This window comes from Somniosus microcephalus, chromosome 13 (genome assembly GCF_052327205.1).
Source record: "Somniosus microcephalus isolate GS21.2 chromosome 13, FLI_Smic_1.0, whole genome shotgun sequence".
NCBI classification, from domain to species: domain Eukaryota; kingdom Metazoa; phylum Chordata; class Chondrichthyes; order Squaliformes; family Somniosidae; genus Somniosus; species Somniosus microcephalus.
Window position 1 is genome coordinate 40,062,388 of NC_140999.1, and position 19,362 is coordinate 40,081,749.

Below are 19,362 nucleotides of genomic sequence, written 5' to 3' on the forward strand. Positions count from 1 at the left end.
AATTCCATTCTCCCCCTCAATTACTCCCATTCTTAAAAACTTTTTCCTCCCATTTTTCTTCACCCTACCATGAAGCCACTGACTCTTGATGGGATATGGGTTCCACAGGTGCCGACCATTCTTCAGGTGTAAACTCCAAGCAATTCAACAAGCTGTGTAACCATGAGGAGCATGGCATCGCAGCTGAGCCTAATCCTGGCCTCAGCCACTGTCCAAACACTTGCATTTTCCAGTCCAGTGAAGGGAAGGGATGGATAGTGGATACCAATCAGACATTGGTTTTTCCCTTTCCTAGCCCAGGGACAGTGAATCTAACTAAAGCATCCCCACCATGACCGTGGTTAGGATCGGCTAACTCAGAACCTAGGACTTTGTCGGTCTATGTGGCTATAAACCACGAGTGTGCTCCTACTAAAAAGTTTCCTGATGAACCAGTACTGTGTACTGAAGTGATTAGTACTAAAAGCAGCAACATTCATATTTGTTGACATTTAGAATTTGAATGTAATCATTGAGAATTTGGGAGCTTGTTCCTGTAGCACCAAACAAAATGAACTTTTAAAAAAAATGTGTAACCACAGTTTATTTCAGCTGCTGGATGATATTTCCTTCCCAGAGCTGCAGGTCAAGTGTTTGTCAGCTGAACAATCCATCATTTTTGTGTCTGGTCAATTTCCATTGCATAGACTGATTATTCTCCTAGGATCCTAGATCAGTTGGGAATTTTACATGAAATATTGTAAATACAATGGCGGGGAGGGTGGAATAACAAAGGAAACTGGTAAAAAGGGGAACACTCTGAACCAAAGATCATACTGGTAGAAAATACCAGTTCTACTTTTTATTTAATACAAATTATTTACAACAAGACAGCAGCCATGCTTTACTGCCACTGTTACCCATGGAATTGGGTACACTTGTTTTCATATATGGTCTATGGTGGTACCAAAACCTCCTCAGTCCTCATTTGACACTTTAGCACCTTTGAGTCTTAAGGCTCTGCTGGCTGAAACATCACGTGGTAATGACAGAGAGCGTGGCCACATTTCAGCAGAGACCCAGAGGCAGTTCATGATGGAACAGTGCAGAAATCCTGATTGGCAGGCCCTTCCCTTATAGGATCTGTTCTGAGCTTGAAGCAGAAATATCCAGGAGCCTCCATGCAGCATATGGGTTAAGCTCATCTTGATCTCTGCAAAGAGCCCACACGTAAAGCATCCTCAATACTTTATCCTGGGAGAGATACAAAAAAGGGAGTAGGGAAGGGGAGGGGAAAGAAAGAAATGAGTATAGAGCTCACTGCAAAAACACTCCAGCACTTATCATTAAAGCTCTTATGCAACTTACTGATTTACTGCTGTCCGAGTGAAATACGAACATAAATGGAACCTCGTATAAGATCTTAAAATGACTCCATCAATATGGCCCTTTTTAAAAGGCTAATTTAATATGAAGAGTTGACAAAGCAGTCCGAGAGCAGACAGTCCGTGTGCTGAAATGTAAATCAAATCAACATATCCATCTCTCCAATTATTGAAATATCACAGGCTTCCAAAAAATGCTTTGAAACTACCTATAATTATTAAATACATCTATAAATTTTAACAAACACGTTTGAATTAAGGCAGGAATGTGCTCCCGGAGGCTAACTAATTATAAATAATTACACACGCCTTTAACTGTTATTGCAGTTTGAGGCGCTGGATTTATTTGACTTTTTTTTTTTTAAATTCAACGAAAGACAATAAGTTTCAATATGTATGATATATCACCACTCCAGCAGTCACCATTATGGGCCAATCCACATTTTCCTGACTATGAAGTGTTGAAAATGATTTTTTTTTAATTATTCAAACTCTTGGATAGGCAGACACCAACACCAAGACCACAGGTTTCCATGGCCATATAAGTCACATTCTGTTTTTATTATATGGGATTCCAGAATTTTTGTAATGACATTCTACAATTCTGTCCATTTTCCTGTGTAAACGGCAAACCAGTGGCCCCACACACTATCGCGTGTGTGCGTCTGTCTGTGTGTTCATCCCACATGGCATTGCTCAGGATAAGTCAGATGATACACTTTTTATAAGATAGGAGTGTTATAGCATATAATGCACAGTGCATTATTCTGCTGCTAAGGTGAAGCTGTGTCCCTTTCAAGGTACAAAGGCTAACTGATGTTACATAAACATTGGGTGAGTTCATTCAAAGGTGAATTGATAGTCAGGCTGAAAACAGAACCCTGGGTTTATGGGAAGGTCAGTTAAGAGTTTGCAGACTCCAGTATTTTCCTTTTCCAGCCATTCCAAATGACTGCAAGACATTTGCTGGTATATAATTAGCCTATGTCACGTGTGACACAGGAAGTGTGATTGCTCACGTGACAGGAAGTGCGAGTAAACTTACTGTTTTGATACTATATACAGATGTATAAAAAAGTAAAAAACAAAGTTAAAAGGTTTTGAATCTGCCATTCTTCAAGGTGTTGCCGTTTATTACAGATACAAAACAATTTTAATTTTAAAGAGCATAAAAACAGAAAGATAGTCATTTCCTTATGATGCCAGTCACTCTCTAATTGACCTAAGGATGTGCTTATTTACAGCAATTAAATCTTGAAGCCTTAAAGTAACAGGTCAAATTACACACAGCTTCACCTTAATAATGTAGAAAAATGCACTGTCTGTTGCATCCTATAAAGTTCCCGTCCTGACAGAACAGCACATCTTCTGAATTGCCATGACTAGCGCAGTGGGAGATCCACTAGTAGATTAAAAACTTTATGTCTGCATATAAAGAACACAAAATGCAAAAATAAAAATAAAAAGATGTTTAACTGATATCCTTTCCTCCGCGTCAACATTTAAAATATAAAGCTAGTTGCTGCCACTGTGAAACCATGTGCCAATTTTAAATAAATTTGCACATTTTCATTTTTATTCAACCTTGAGCTTGTCAATAAATTCTTTAATAACCTCTTTCCAGATACACACAAGTTGGGAAATAATTGAAAGAAAGTTTGATATCATTAAAATAAAAGTAAAGCAGGATAATTTTGCAGTTAAAAAAATGTACATTACTAGTCAATTTCCCATGGTGTTACATACATCGAATATACGGCACAGAAACAGGCCATTCGACCCAACCAGTCCATGCTGGCGTTTATGCTCCACTCGAGCCTCCTCCCGCCTTTCCTCATCTAACTCTCAGCATAGCCCTCTATTCCCTTCTCCATCATACGCTTATCTAGCCTCCCCTTAAATGTATCTATACTATTCGCCTCAACCACTCCATGGCAGCGAGTTCCACATTCGTTGCACGTGAAAATCTTCTGGTAAAGTAGGATTAGAGGACAGGTTCGTTGGGCCAGGTTGTGCAGATACAATTCAGTTCCTATTTTAAAGTAATACACTCTGTCCTAATTTTTATAATCTAATTATAAATTCCTATGTCCGCTTTCATAATGGAAACTTATGTAACCTTGCCACGCTGCAATACATCCTCTCCGCCAGTGGTGGTGCTGCAGTGCCTCCACTAGAAGGAGAGGGCAATTACAGCATGACAAGATAACATAGGCAGTTCCCATTATAAATGTGGACACACGAATTTCTAATGGATACAAGGTGTCAGGAAATGCACATAGATGCAAACTTTTAAAGGTATTATAAATATATTTATGTAAAATTAATTCCACCATTTCTTTTATCCAGTGATGCAAAACTTTGAATACGCTGTGTTAGTTCTTTCAATCTGTTAGTGTTTTTCAGGTTCACTTAAGACTTTAAATTCAATTAGTAGCCCGCGTGGTATGCCAGATGTCCGGATTTCTGTGGTCAACTGAGTTCCCTTTCATGGCAGTTAGTAAAGCAGAGCCTGTGTTGAGTGCAACACCAGCTGGATACCATGCCCACTGGTAACTTCCTCCATGCCCAGTCTGTGGAGGCATCAACACTTTATACAGACTACAGATTAAAATTATAACTTCAATGAGCCAAGAAACACAATAGCAGATTGAAAGAGATAACATTTCTTTCAATGTTAAATGACCAGAGACCTGGGGCTTTAACACACTAAAATAATTTTGGCATATTTAAGACTTTGGTCATATTCCCACATTACAACAATGACTCCACTTCAAAAGTGCTTCATTGGCTGTGAAGCACTTTGAGACGTACGGTGGTCGTGAAAGGCGCTATATAAATGCAAGTCTTTCTTTTCTTTCATGTAATAAATACATTCCCCACCGCTTATAATGGGCACGTTCATACAAACACAATTTGTCCGCTATACGCGATGGCCGGTATAACGTGGTAGCGCTCTTGCAGTACCTAACAAGAATGTTCCTTCTGTGTAGTGACCTTTCGCCCAGTTGTTTCCAGCTGCACTCTGAGCTGCAGCTTTATTTAAACCAGCCGTCAGTGCTTAGTACAAACTGTAACCCCCACACCATTGAGGGGATTAGAAAGGTTTAAACACACAAAGGGTAATTGATGACTAACGAGGTGTCATTTACTTATGTTTATTCTTGCATTCAGTGCGAACTAGTGAGTGAGCATAGCTGTTTCTGCCCAAAATAAAGAGAGCATCGGACCTGGGTGAGACTTGCAGCGCGAGGCGGAGCATATAACCGGCAGCAGTGAACGGGGCCCGACCAGAGCATCGGACCTGGGTGAGACTTGCAGCGCGAGGCGGAGCATATAACCGGAAGCAGTGAACGGGGCCCGACCAGAGCATCGGACCTGGGTGAGACTTGCAGCGCGAGGCGGAGCATATAACCGGCAGCAGTGAACGAGGCCCGACCAGAGCATCGGGCCTGGGTGAGACTTGCAGCGCGAGGCAGAGCATATAACCGGCAGCAGTGAGTGAGGCCCGACCAGAGCATCGGACCTGGGTGAGACTTGCAGCGCGAGGCGGAGCATATAACCGGCAGCAGTGAACGGGGCCCGATCAGAGCATCGGACCTGGGTGAGACTTGCAGCGCGAGGCGGAGCATATAACCGGAAGCAGTGAACGGGGCCCGACCAGAGCATCGGACCTGGGTGAGACTTGCAGCGCGAGGCGGAGCATATAACCGGCAGCAGTGAACGAGGCCCGACCAGAGCATCGGACCTGGGTGAGACTTGCAGCGCGAGGCGGAGCATATAACCGGAAGCAGAGAACGGGGCCCGACCAGAGCATCGGACCTGGGTGAGACTTGCAGCGCGAGGCGGAGCATATAACCGGCAGCAGTGAACGAGGCCCGACCAGAGCATCGGACCTGGGTGAGACTTGCAGCGCGAGGCGGAGCATATAACCGGCAGCAGTGAGTGAGGCCCGACCAGAGCATCGGACCTGGGTGAGACTTGCAGCGCGAGGCGGAGCATATAACCGGCAGCAGTGAACGAGGCCCGACCAACTCAGCAGCAGGGGAGAGAGGTAAAAAGTAATCAAAGTGTGGCGTCAGCAGGAAGCAGGTAAGTGATTGGTTGGTGAGTATTTCTCTCTTTTTTAAACTTTAACTCTGGTTTATAGTTTCTAAGGTCTCTCTGGTGTAGCGGGCACTGTTGGTAAACTATTTAACTGTAGTGTAATTAGTGGGATTGATTGATTTAATTAAAATTCAATTAATTAAAGGGTACATCATGGCAGGACGGCCCAGCCCTGTGATCTGCTCCTCCTGCGATATGTGGGAACTCAGGGACACTTCCGGTGTCCCTGACAACTACGTGTGCAGGAAGTGCACCCAGCTGCAGCTACTGACAGACCGCATTGCGGCGCTGGAGCTGCGATTGGATGCATACTGGAGCGTTCACGATGCGCGGGACATCGTGAATAGCACGTTTAGGGAGTTGGACACACCACAGGTAGAGGTTGGACAGGAAGAAAGGGAATGGGTGACCAACAGGCAGAGTACTAGGCGCAGGCAGTTAGTGCAGGGGTCCCCTGTGGCCATCCCCCTCTCCAACAGATACACCACTTTGAGTACTGTTGGGGGGGATGGCTTATCAGAGGAAGGTAGCAGCAGCCAACTTCCTGGCACCAGGGGTGGCTCTGCTGCACAGAATGGGAGGAAAAAGAGTGGTAGAGCTATAGTAATAGGGGATTCAATTGTAAGGGGAATAGATAGGCGTTTCTGCGGCCGCAAACGAGACTCCAGGATGGTGTGTTGCCTCCCTGGTGCAAGGGTCAAGGATGTCTCTGAGCGGCTGCAGAACATCTTGGAAGGGGAGGGTGAACAGCCAGTTGTCGTGGTGCATATAGGCACCAACGATGTAGGTAAAAAGCGGGATGAGGTCCTAAAAGCGGAATATAGGGAATTAGGAGGTAAATTAAAAAACAGGACCTCAAAGGTAGTAATCTCAGGATTGCTACCAGTGCCACGTGCTAGTCAGAGTAGAAATAGAAGGATACTTCAGATGAATACGTGGCTAGAGGAATGGTGCCAGGGGGAGGGATTCAAATTCCTGGGACATTGGAACCGGTTCTGGGGGAGGTGGGACCAGTTCAAACCAGACGGTCTGCACCTGGGCAGGGCTGGAACCGATGTCCTAGGGGGTTTGTTTGCTAGTGCTGTGGGGGAGGGTTTAAACTAAAATGGAAGGGGGTTGGGAACCTGAGCAGGGAGACAGAGGAAAGGGAAACAAGGATAAAAGCAAAAGATAGGAAGGAGAAAAACAAAAGTGGCAGTCAGAGAAATCAAGGGTTTAAATCAAACGTGGCCACAGTAAATAATAATTCTAATAGGTCTAAGAGCGTTAAAAAAACAAGCCTGAAGGCTTTGTGTCTTAATGCGAGGAGCATTTGTAATAAGGTAGATGAATTGGCTGCGCAAATAGAGGTAAACGAATATGATTTGGTTGGGATTACGGAAACGTGGCTCAAGGATGGCCAAGACTGGGAACTCAACATCCAGGGGTATTCGATATTCAGGAAAGATAGGCAAAAAGGAAAGGGAGGTGGGGTAGCATTACTGGTTAAAGAAGGGATTAACACAATGGTAATGAAGGATATTAGCTCTGATGATGTGGAATCTGCATGGGTAGAATTGAGAAATACTAAGGGGAAAAAAACATTAGTGGGAGTGGTGTATAGACCTCCAAACAGTAAGGCGGAGGTTGGGGATGGCATTAAAAGGGAAATTAAAGAAGCGTGCAATAAGGGCACAGCAGTCATCGTGGGTGACTTTAATCTACATATAGATTGGGCTAACCAAATTAGTAACAATACTGTGGAGGAGGAATTCCTGGAGTGTTTACGGGATGGTTTCCTGGACCAATATGTCGAGGAACCAACCAGAGATCAGGCCATCTTAGACTGGGTATTATGTAACGAGAAAGGATTAATTAGCAATCTTGTTGTACGAGGCCCCTTGGGTCGGAGCGATCATAATATGATCGAATTCTTCATTAAAATGGAGAATGAAGTAGTTGACTCAGAAACTAGGGTCCTCAATTTAAATAAAGGAAACTATGATGGTCTGAGGAGCGAGCTGGGTAGGATTGATTGGGGAATGGCACTCAAAGGGTTGACGGTGGATAGGCAATGGCAAACATTCAAAGACCGAATGGATGAACTACAGAAGTTGTTCATCCCAGTTTGGCATAAAAATAAAACAAAAAAGGTGACTCAACCGTGGCTAACAAGGGAAATTAGGGATAGCATAAGATCCAAGGAGAGGACATACAAATTGGCCAGAAAAAGCAATAATCCTGAGGATTGGGAGCAGTTCAGGATTCAACAAAGTAGGACAAAGGGATTAATTAAGAAAGGGAAAATAGAATGAGAGTAAGCTTGCAGGGAACATAAAAACTGACTGTAAAAGCTTTTATAGATATGTGAAGAGAAAAAGATTGGTGAAGTCAAGCGTAGGTCCCTTGCAGTCAGAATCGGGGGAATTTATAATGGGGAACAAAGAAATGGCAGACCAACTAAATACATATTTTGGTTCTGTCTTCACAAAGGAGGTCACAAGTAACCTCCCAGAAATACCAGGGAACATAGGGTCTGATGAAAGGGTGGAACTGAAAGAAATCAGTATTTGTAGGGAAATGGTGTTAGGAAAATTGATGGGACTGAAGGCCGATAAATCCCCAGGGCCTGATAATCTACATCCCAGGGTACTTAAGGAAGTGGCCCTAGAAATAGTAGATGCATTGCTGGTCATCTTCCAGAACTCGATAGACTCTGGAACGGTACCCATGGATTGGAGGGTAGCTAATGTTACCCCACTATTCAAAAAAGGTGGCAGAGAAAAAGCAGGGAATTATAGACCGGTAAGCCTGACATCGGTAGTGGGGAAAATGCTAAAGTCCATTATAAAAGATGTAATAGCAGAGCACTTGGAAAGCAGTGACTGGATCGGACAAAGTCAACATGGATTTACAAAAGGTAAATCATGCTTGACTAATCTACTGGAATTTTTTGAGGATGTAACTGGTAAAATAGATAAGGGAGAACCAGTGGATGTGGTGTATTTGGACTTTCAGAAGGCTTTCGATAAGGTCCCGCATAAGAGATTAGCTTGCAAAATTAAGGCACATGGGATTGGGGGCAAGGTATTGACTTGGATAGAGAACTGGTTGGCAGATAGGAAGCAAAGAGTTGGAATAAACGGGTCGCTTTCCGAGTGGCAGGCAGTGACTAGTGGGGTACCGCAAGGATCGGTCCTAGGACCCCAGCTGTTCACAATATATATTAATGATCTGGACGAGGGAATTGGATGTAATATCTCCAAATTTGCAGATGACACAAAGCTGGGTGGGAGGGTATGCTGTGAGGAGGATGTCATGAAACTCCAGTACGATTTGGACAGGTTAGGTGATTGGGCAGAAACATGGCAAATGCACTATAATGTGGATAAATGTGAGGTTATCCACTTTGGAGGCAAAAACAGGAAGGCAGATTATTATTTGAATGGCAATAGATTGGGTGAAGGGGAAGTGCAAAGAGACCTGGGTGTTCTTGTGCACCAGTCGCTGAAGGTAAGCATGCAGGTGCAGCAGGCAGTTAAGAAGGCAAATGGTATGTTGGCCTTCGTAGCAAGAGGGTTCGAGTACAGGAATAAGGATGTCTTGCTACAGTTGTACAGGGCCTTGGTGAGACCGCACCTTGAGTACTGTGTGCAGTTTTGGTCGCCTTATCTGAGGAAGGACATTCTTGCCATGGAGGGAGTGCAGCGAAGATTCACCAGGCTGATACCTGGGATGGTAGGAATGACATATGAGGAGATTGCATCGATTGGGCTTATACTCACTGGAGTTTAGAAGATTGAGAAGGGATCTCATCGAAACCTATAAAATTCTGTCAGGCCTGGACAGACTAGATGCTGGAAGGATGTTCCCGATGGTCAGGGAGTCCAGAACCAGGGGTCATAGTCTAAGGATAAGGGGTAGGACATTTAGGACTGAAATGAGGAGGAATTTCTTCACCCAAAGAGTGGTGAACCTGTGGAATTCTCTGCCACAGAGGGCGGTGGAAGCCAGTTCATTAAATATATTCAAGAAAGAGTTGGATATATTTCTTGAGGCTAAAGGGATCAAGGGATATGGGGAGAAGGCAGGGACAGGGTACTGAATTTGGATGATCAGCCATGATCTCATTGAATGGCGGAGCAGGCTCGAAGGGCCGAATGGCCTACTCCTGCTCCTATCTTCTATGTTTCTATGTTATTTAAGACGTTATAACCGGCAACTTTGAAATTGAGATTAAAGGTTATCGCTTTTTGGCCGATATAAGCGACTGCCCGTTTAAACATGGACGTTTTATACTAAAGCACCCAGTGACTGGAAACTGGAATTTAAAAACATTATGCATGGCTCTTCAGTTTCTAAGGTGGATCCTTCAAGAGGTAGTTTAACAAATGACATTATTTTAAAGTTGCTCCAGCAGATTTCAGCACAAATCTTCTCCCTGCTGGAAGATCAGTTGGAGTGGCTGACTCAATAGTGAGCCTACACATCAGTCCCTGCCCTTGGGCAGCTTGCAAAACGGACTAAAGGTCACAGGTGTACAACTCTGGGCACCACACTTTAGGAAGGATGTCAAAGCCCTGGAGAGTGTACAGAGGAGGTTTACCAGGATGATGCCTCAGAGCAGAGAAGGTTAAGGGGAGACCGAATAGAGATATTCAAAATTATGAGGGGTTTTGATAGGATGAGTAGGGAGAGACTATTTCCTCTGGCAAGGGGGTCGTAGATAATTGGCGAAAGAACCAGAGGTGAAATGAAGTGAAATATCTTCACAGAGAGGGTTATTAAGATCTGGAACGCACTACCTGAAAGGGTGGTGGAATCAGATTCCATACGAACTTTTAAAAGGCAATGGGACATGTACGTGAAGGGGATTAATTTGCAGGGTTACGAGGAAAAAGCAGGGGTGTGGGACTAAATAGGGCATCTCTTTCAAAAAGCCGGCACAGGCGTGACAGGCCGAATGGCCTCCTTCTGTGCTGTAAGATTCTATGATTCTATGTAGACGGGATCACGAGAAAATCAACCAGGGCTCCTGCTTGTGATCACAGTCCAGCGGCCCCCTCCATCAAAGTCTTTGATGCTATCATACTAAGGGAGACCAATTACAGGAAACTTTGTTATATCCAGCACCAACGGGACCGAGCTGTTGCCGATCTATCAAAACTGCCGGACATACCAGCGTTAATGTTGAAGGATATGGAGGTTTTCATCTCCGTATCTGACAACAAACACTGTTGCTTAGCAACAGCTTCAAACAGTCGGCCTGTACCTTGGAAGCATCCCTGTAGCTTAGCAACAGCTTCAGAGAGACTTTCCAGAGCCTGACTGTTGGAAAAAAAAAGCCACGAGGAGTAAAAAAACCTAACAAAACGGCTCCTGATTTCTGCCGGTAGATTGAGGTTTCCGGACATACAACCTCCAGATAAACCAAAGTCTCCTGTATTTGTATTTACTGTTGATTCAGGACGTCATGTTATCCAGCAGCGATGTTCCTTTAAACAGTCTAATACTGATCAGCATATTACATAATAAAGAGTGTGGCTCCCCATGCTTCAAGTGTCAGCTTCATCTGAATTTCTTCACCCAAAGAGTAGTGAACCTGTGGAATTCTCTACCATAGAAGGCAGTTGAGGCCAATTCATTAAATATATTCAAGAAGGAGTTAGATATATTTCTTAAGGTTAAAGGGATCAAGGGATATAGGGAGAAAGCAGGGACAGGGTACTGAATTTGGATTAACAACAGAAAATGCTGGAAAAACTCAGCAGGCCAGGCAACATCCGTGGAGAGAGAAATAGAGTCAACGTTTCAAGTCAAACTCTTTGTCAAGACTGGAAAGGCACAGGAAATGAAATAGATTGAAAGGCCAGGCTGGGAGAGAACAAAAGAGAAATAGAGACATTAAGAGGTATTCAAAACGAGACGAGATGGTGATAGGACTAGTGGAGACCAGAGACGGCTCTAGATTAGGTGCGAAATGTGCTGGCAGAATGGGAGACAGCTGCCATGTGGGAGAGAGAAAAAAAGAAAAGAAAAAAAAAGGGGGGACGGGGGGAAAGGGCCAAAACAAAGGTGGGGATAAAAAATAAGTTAAAATGTAATGGGGGCCGAGGTTATGATCTGAAATTGTTGAACTCGACATTAAGTCCGGAAAGCTGTAAAGTGCCTAATCGGAAGATGAGGTGCTGTTCCTCGAGTTTACGCTGAGCTTCCGTGGAACAATGCAAGAGCCCAAGTACAGTGAGGTCTGAGTGGGAATGGGGCGGTGAATTAAAATGACAGGCGACCGGAAGCTCGGGGTCATCCTTACAGACTGAACGGAGGTGTTCCGCAAAGTGGTCACCCAATCTGCATTTGGTCTCCCCAATGTAGAGGAGAACAAACGCAGATTGGGTGACCGCTTTGCGGAACACATCCGTTCAGTCCGTAAGGATGACCCCGAGCTTCCGGTCGCCTGTCATTTTAATTCACCGCCCCATTCCCACTCAGACCTCACTGTACTTGGGCTCTTGCATTGTTCCACGGAAGCTCAGCGTAAACTCGAGGAACAGCACCTCATCTTCCGATTAGGCACTTTACAGCTTTCCGGACTTAATATCGAGTTCAACAATTTCAGATCATAACCTCGGCCCCCATTACATTTTTACTTATTTTTTATCCCCACCTTTGTTTTGACCTTTTCCCCCCGCACCCCCCTTTTTCTTCTTTTTTTCTCTCCCACATGGCAGCTGTCTCCCATTCTGCCAGCACATTTCACACCTAATCTAAAGCCGTCTTTTGTCTCCGCTAGTCCTATCACCATCTCATCTCGTTTTGAATACCTCTTAATGTCTCTTCATTTCTCTTTTGTTCTCTCCCAGCCTGGCCTTTCAATCTATTTCATTTCCTGTGCCTTTCCAGTCTTGACAAAGAGTTTTCACCTGAAACGTTGACTCTATTTCTCTCTCCACGGATGTTGCCTGGCCTGCTGAGTTTTTCCAGCATTTTCTGTTGTTATTTCGGATTTCCAGCATCCGCAGCATTTTGCTATCGTACTGAATTTGGATGATCAGCCATGATCTCATTGAATGGCGGAGCAGGCTCGAGGGGCCGAATGGCCTATTCCTGCTCCTATCTTCTATGTTTTGAAGCTAGTCCTAAGCAGCTGCTCTGTGTGAGGATTCCTTTCCTTCATTACTGATGTCACTGTACTGCATTTCCTTAGCTCCTTTGTGAATTGAATTAATATCTTTCAGACTGAGGAGTCTTCCAGATACAAATTTCACTTGTGTTTCTCCGTTTCAGGATATGGCCCTGGAGTCTCGGTCACATAGCCATTCTTCATCAATAGCAAAATACTGCGGATACTGGAAATCTGAAATAACAACAGAAAATGCTGGAAACACTCAGCAGGCCAGGCAGCATCCGTGGTTAACGTTTCAGGTCTGTGACCCTTCGTCAGAACTGGAAAAAGTTAGAGATGTAACAGGTTTTAAGCAGGTGCAGAGGCAGGGAAAGTGGGGGGGAGGGGAGGAAGGAACAAAAGAACGGTCTGTACTAGGATGGAAGGCAGGAGAGATTAAATGTTGCAAATGGGGGATGGCAGAATCATCAACAGCTGCTGCCTGTAAAAATAGGGGCAGGGGTTATAGTCTGAAATTGTTGAACTCAATGTTGATGTCTTAATTAACTCAACTTTTTGCAGTTCTGACGAAGGGTCACAGACCTGAAACGTTAACTCTGTTTCTCTCTCCACGGATGCTGCCTGGCCTGCTGAGTGTTTCCAGCATTTTCTGTTGTTATTTTCTATTAGCCATTCTTCATGTTCGAGTCCACACAGTGAATGTCAGCAGGCAATTTGGCCAAGAGAAGGGGAGGGAATCACAACCAAGCCTGATACTATTCTTACGATCACTGTGCAGTTTACAACCTAAACCATCTCAGTATAGGAAACACAAGATTTTTAAGGACAGAGATGCCCAGACACCCAAGGAATCAACCTACCCTCCCTGACCTCTTACTATATCCCCCAATCCCTTCTCTCTCCAGAAACACTGCAAATTGTCTGCTGATCTCAACTTCAATGTCCTTCCCAGGCAACTTATTCCACAACTCTTGTTCCCAACAACGACTTCGTTTTTAAACTTGTGTCCCTGGTATTTCAATCTTCACAATAAACAAACATTGACATTTGGGAGAAACTAGTTGATTTTTACAAACTGAACTGGGAACTGCCTCCCTTCAGCTAAGGGAATTCATTCTGACTAATACACTGGTTATAGGGACATTATTTTACAAAGGAGTGCATGGGTCCCATATTAAGACATCATTCGTGTTATGCTCATCACTTTTGCCATTTCAGGGACTGTGAGTTTACGTACCGGGTCGCCCTCCACCACCTCTCCATTGTGGTTCTTTATGACCATGACGAGCTGAGCCTGGAAGGTGATAATTAGAACGGGTCCCTGCTCCATCATTTTCCCCATAGCCAGCTGCAATCAGAGAGAAACAGGGTCAGTCAGCAAGAAACACTCCCCCCTTCCACAGTCCCGCAAACCATCAACACATTCTCTTTTACAAGGAAGCTTCACTTGACAGTTCAATTCAATCAGCAGTTTACAGAATCCGATTGGAGTGGGCTCTCCTGGTTCTGTGGCATGAAATGCATTTTCACTGCAGTGATATCAGAATGGGGTAAATCGATCAGTGAAGGGAATTAGATTTTTCTTTTGCTATTACGGAGCATTACACTGTGTGTGCACTTAGTTGAGATGATGATGATTCACTATTTACAACGTGATTCCTGTTTTGGTTTTCTGACTTGCCGATGTCTCAGCTGGTTAAGGCAGTGAGTAGCTGAGTCACACGGACCAGAAGTCCCAGATTCAATTTCAAGTCTGTATCGCGTTAGCTGACTTCAGCTGGGCCAGCGGTAGGGGTGCTACAATTGGCCGCTGGATTAGAGAGGGGGGAAAAAGTCAGCCAGAGTTCCTGCTGATCACTATTCAATGGTGCCTGCTGGAAGGTGCAAGGCGCTCCATCAGATAATGACAGGAGTAGGCTTATAAGGCGTTCATTGTCTACGGCTCACTTTTGAAGAGTGGCTACTTGAGCAAAATGGAGGGTGTCTGCTGTCCATGGAACCGTCCCCCAGCGAGTGTCAGTGCCCTCAGTAGAGTGGAAAATCGCAGTCAAAAAAAAAAAAATCGCTATCGAAAAACCAGAGGTTTCAGTAATGTAACTCACTGCAAAAAAACACAGTTGGCATGGAGTGGGAATCGCGGAGACAATTCTCAACAAAACAAGGTTTCAATCTTAGGTAGGCTGCCAGGGATGGCCTGTAAGCAGAAACTGACTGCAACACCATATGCAGATCAAAATGTAAAATCGTGACTCTGCATCTCCACCGACAATATGGAACAGAATGTACTTCCTCTAGCAATTTAAAAGTAAACAATCTAAACACAAACAGCACGGATTAAATTACAGACATTTTCTTGCTGCTTTGAAGTTTTAAAACTTGCAGAACTTTTAATCAAGAGTACCGAGCACCAGGATATTAAAAACATCAGGCTAACAGAATTTAATGTTGCATCATACTCAGCTTTTGGATTTCACCCAAAAAACAAGATTTCAACACTCAATGAAACATGGGATTTTTGCATTGTCATCCCATATTGTACTGAGGGTGAAATTTAATTGTTACTGTTCCATTTTATAACAAAAAACATTAATTCAAAATGCCATCATTATTTAAACCAGCCAAGTCTTGACAGCACTGGAATACAACATTGGGAATTCAGACCGCGGCGTACAAGCAGAATCAAATCAACGGGAGGTATTCAGAATAACATGGGCTTGTACCCCTCCTTATAGTGAAATAACCACTTACAATGGACTCTTAGCCTGGTAAGTGCTTTACTTTTGCAGTATCACAACTGAATCCCAATATATCCCCAGTTTAGAACCACAAAAATGACCAGTTGGTGAGAATTTTAAGAAAGCTTTGCATTTATCTAGTGTTTTATCCCATGTCCTAGAAATACCTCAAAGCACTTCACATACAATTAAATGCTTTCAAGTGCAATGATTGTTGTTATACAAGAAAATGTGGCACAGCAAAATCCCAGAAACAGCAATAATCAGTTAATCATTTATTGGTGATGTTGGCTGAGGGAGGAATGTTGGCCGGGACATCGGGAGAACGCCCATCTCTTCTTTGGGCAGTGCCATGCCATCTTTAAATTCTACCTGAACAGGCAGGTTTTAATATCTGACAATGCAATGCTCCCTCAGTACTGAACTTGAGTGCCAACCTTAATTATGTTCTCAAATCCTGGAGTGGGGCTTGAAGCCACAACTTTCTGACTCAAGAGGCATTAGGACTGCCAAGAGTCAGAGCTGGCGAAGGGTCAGCGACCTGAAACGTTAACTCTGTTTCTCTCTCTACAGGTGCTGCCTGACCGGCTGAGTATTTCCAGCATTTTCTGTTTTTATTTTAGCTTATATACAGTTTGGCACAAGTCACTGAGTTATTAATACAAAAGGTATTACTGCTTTCATTTTGTTCCCAAGCCCCCCTGTTTTTGAATGGTTTCATGCCACACGCCTTTTATGTTCACACCATGTTGTGTTTTGGATCTTCTAATGCACACCACCCAGGATTTACAATACCTTGTGCGGCAGTCATGCACAACAAAACTAGCACTTATTTTTAATTTTACACGACTGAAGGATAATACACACTATCTTCCTCTGGCATGTAACCGATCAAAGAAGTCCAATGTTTCATTCAGTTAAACAGGTAGTTTTTTGCAACCCATTTTACTTTACGCCTCTGGGAGGTTTTCTCTCCATCCCTCACTCCTACACACACTGCCACACACCATTTTGTGTCTGAGAAGGAAGCTAGGACAGGACGGCGCACAACCACTCAACCAAAGTGAAAACAGAAATGCTGGAAACTGTTAGTATCATAAAAAGGAACGGTTAAGTTACAGATGGAGACCCTTCAGCAGAACACTCAATTTAAAATGTTAACCTGACTTTTTCAGATGCTGACGGACCAATGTATTTTCAGAATTTTCTGTCCATTTCAGATTTTCAGTTTCCCTTTGTAGCTAACATCAGTTTCTGCATTCACAGGTCTCGGGCCTCCTGACTAATAATTCCCAGTAATGTGGGTTCAGCCCAAAGTTCATGCTGTTTGGTCAGTACATTCTCATTAATATTAACTGCTCTGACACACAGAAAAACCTCACCAAGGCCATATTGCTACTTCAAACATCCACCAGTTTCAGAGAGTGTGCACAAAACTATCAATAATTCACTAAATAATGAAGTCAAGAGTTACTGAAATTTGGCTGCAAAACACTTTGGAACATTGGATGGGACTGCCTTGATTGACAGGAGATGCCACTGGTAAAGTCATTACCAAAGATGAATGCTGTGATCATTCCCTTTTATTATTGGTGTTATTCAGTGACTTGGATGCAAAATATGTTTGGAACGTGGCTGTCAAATAAACAACAGCTGAGGGCTGGAAATTCTTCAATCGCAGCTGGATGTTTGCAAATTAATTCCTTCTGCTCAATACAATAAGCCATACTAAGCAGGAAGAGATGAAGGGCATGCTGCTATTTCTCATTTCTTTTCAATACCAAGTCCAAATGCAGGTTAAGCTTGTGTCTGTATCCAAACAGTCCTTGATGGTTCTGGCCATGCAATGCAAAGGCTTCTGTCTGCCCATGTGCAGGATATTCAGGATCAAAATGTTATGGTGGAGTTGTGGCAAATAGGGAAAGGAGGGCTGCAGCCTATACTGACCAGAAACATAGGGCTGGATTTTCATTCAGAAGTCGGGAAGGAGGCGGGACTACAACTTTCGGGTTGTGGTCCCGCCTCCATCGAGATGCGGCTAATCCACGCGATTTTCACTTGATTGACCTTGTTGAGCCCGCCCAGCGGGCTCAGCAGGCCAATTAAGGGCCACCCAGCAACAGGTGATGTCACAGACTGAAATTTCATCTGTCAAGACGTGTTGACAGATGAAATATCAGTGTTTCACAGCTGTTTGCAGCTGTCAAACACTGACAGTCTTACTTCTAACCTGAGTCCTTCTACGCAGACTCAGTTAAAAATCTCGCCGGCACTGAAAGCTGCAGGCTGTCACTTTTGACAGCTCGCGGTCATTCTGCTTTCTGTGCCGGCTGAATGATGGAGGAAGGAAGGCTGTAAAGGTAAGTACAGGTAATTTAAACTTCTTTACACACTTTAGACACACCAAACACACTTACCTTTGCACTCATGCACCCATCACTCACCTGAACACGGACATCTCGACCCCTCCAAGTCCTTCAACCTGACTCCTCTAACTTGGCGTGGTTTGGAGCTGTCGGGAATCCCACACGACAACCTTCAAAATAGGGATTAGGCTAAAAACTGTCTGTTAACTACCTGTTAACAGGCAGTTAATTGGCACTAATCCCTTCCCACCTCAGAAGAATATGAGAATATGGATTGAGATCAAAAAGGGACGGGTTTGTAGGCCTGATGGCCTTTTCCTGTTCTTAAAATATTCTTGTCCAAAACATTTGGCAGGTGATTTGTATGGAGAGAGAGTGTAATTTTGACATGAAAACACACAAAATAATGGTGAATTTTTCAGCCAAGTAAGGTGCAGTGTTTGATCTGAATCATGCTCGAGTAGCCAGGACCTTAAAAAGAAAAGGAACTTTGGGAATCTGCATTTCCTTCCAACACAATGCGAAAGGTCATCGACCTGAAACATTAACTCTGTTTCTCTCTCCACCGATGCTGCCTGGCCTGCTGAGTTTTTCCAGCGTTTCCTGTTGTTATTTCGGATTTCCAGCATCCGCAGTATTTAATAATTAATTCTCTTTTTGATTGCTGTCATTGCTGTAGATGGCTCAGAGTGGTTTGCTCAAACTGTCTCATCCCCTGAGCACAACTCCATTGGATATGGAACAGAGTCAGCTTCAACCAAGGATTCAACTGTCCCAAGTGATGCTTTTGCAAACCCTGAATTTCTCTATTTAACCCCCAACTGTGGACATGTCAAACATTGTTATTGAGTTTAGGACCATGTAAAAATTACTCTTAGTTGTAATGGGAACTCCATAATCTTCCAGGAAACTTCCACAGGATGTAGCCTCATTTTTCAGCTCATTGGTACCAATCTCCTCGTATCTGACATCAACCTCACAGCCCACGAATGCTTAAATTCAGTTTCTAAACAAAAAGCAAAACTCTACAGATGCTGAAAATCTGAAAACAATAACAGAAAAGGCTGAAAATACTCTGCAGGTCGGGTAGCATCTGTGGAGAAACAGAACTCAGCCAGTCAACGATTCAGGTCTAAGACTATTCTTCCAGTGTTGAGGAAAGGTCTTAGATATGAATCATCAACTGACTAACTTGTTTTGCCACAGATGCTACCTGACCTGCTGAGTACTTCCAACCTTTTACTGTTTCTAAATTCAGTTTCTGTTATTTGTCCTGTAATTGTCTTCATTCCTGTACCAAGCTTATTGCACGAGTGTATCGTGAATACAAGACCAAATTTGGGGGTCAACTTCCATTATTCACCAGTGTGGCAGATAACAGGGGCTGCACTGCAGTAAATGGTGTGTGCAGAAACTACAGCCTCGATTTTCCGATCACCATAAGTTCCTGGCATTGCCTTCAAGGTTGAATTTGGATGGATAAATTCAGTCAAGGCATCCTCCCAGGGCACTTTTAAAGCAAAGCATTAATTCTAAGTACCTGAGAAATTGGCCATTAAGAAGATTAAAAGAGAAATGTGACCGCTAAAGAGAATAAAAGACATTCTCAGAAAGTAAATCAGAAATTTGCAATTTTACTCTTATTCTATTAAATCCCCAATTCTCCAGCAAAATAATCAATCTGT

General features: G+C 43.6%; 1 protein-coding gene across 3 annotated transcripts in view; it reads right to left on the bottom strand.

The window, feature by feature from the left end:
* Positions 1-805: 805 nt before the first annotated feature.
* Positions 806-19,362, bottom strand: part of timm44 (translocase of inner mitochondrial membrane 44 homolog (yeast)) — a 91,840-nt gene continuing 73,283 nt past the window's right edge. Inside the window, exons 12-15 of one of the 3 annotated variants that reach the window (XR_015080555.1) lie at positions 13,814-13,924; positions 2,661-2,789; positions 1,348-1,492; positions 1,146-1,233 (exon numbers count right to left, since the gene is read on the bottom strand). Coding sequence is in view for 1 of the 3 variants with exons in the window: in XM_086004789.1 (XP_085860915.1) it covers positions 1,114-1,233; positions 13,814-13,924 (231 nt within the window). In the remaining 2 variants the exon portion in view is untranslated. Of the gene's footprint in view, positions 1,234-1,347; positions 1,493-2,660; positions 2,790-13,813; positions 13,925-19,362 lie in introns of all 3 variants that reach the window. The other 2 variants (XR_015080554.1, XM_086004789.1) reach the window with 2 other exon arrangements.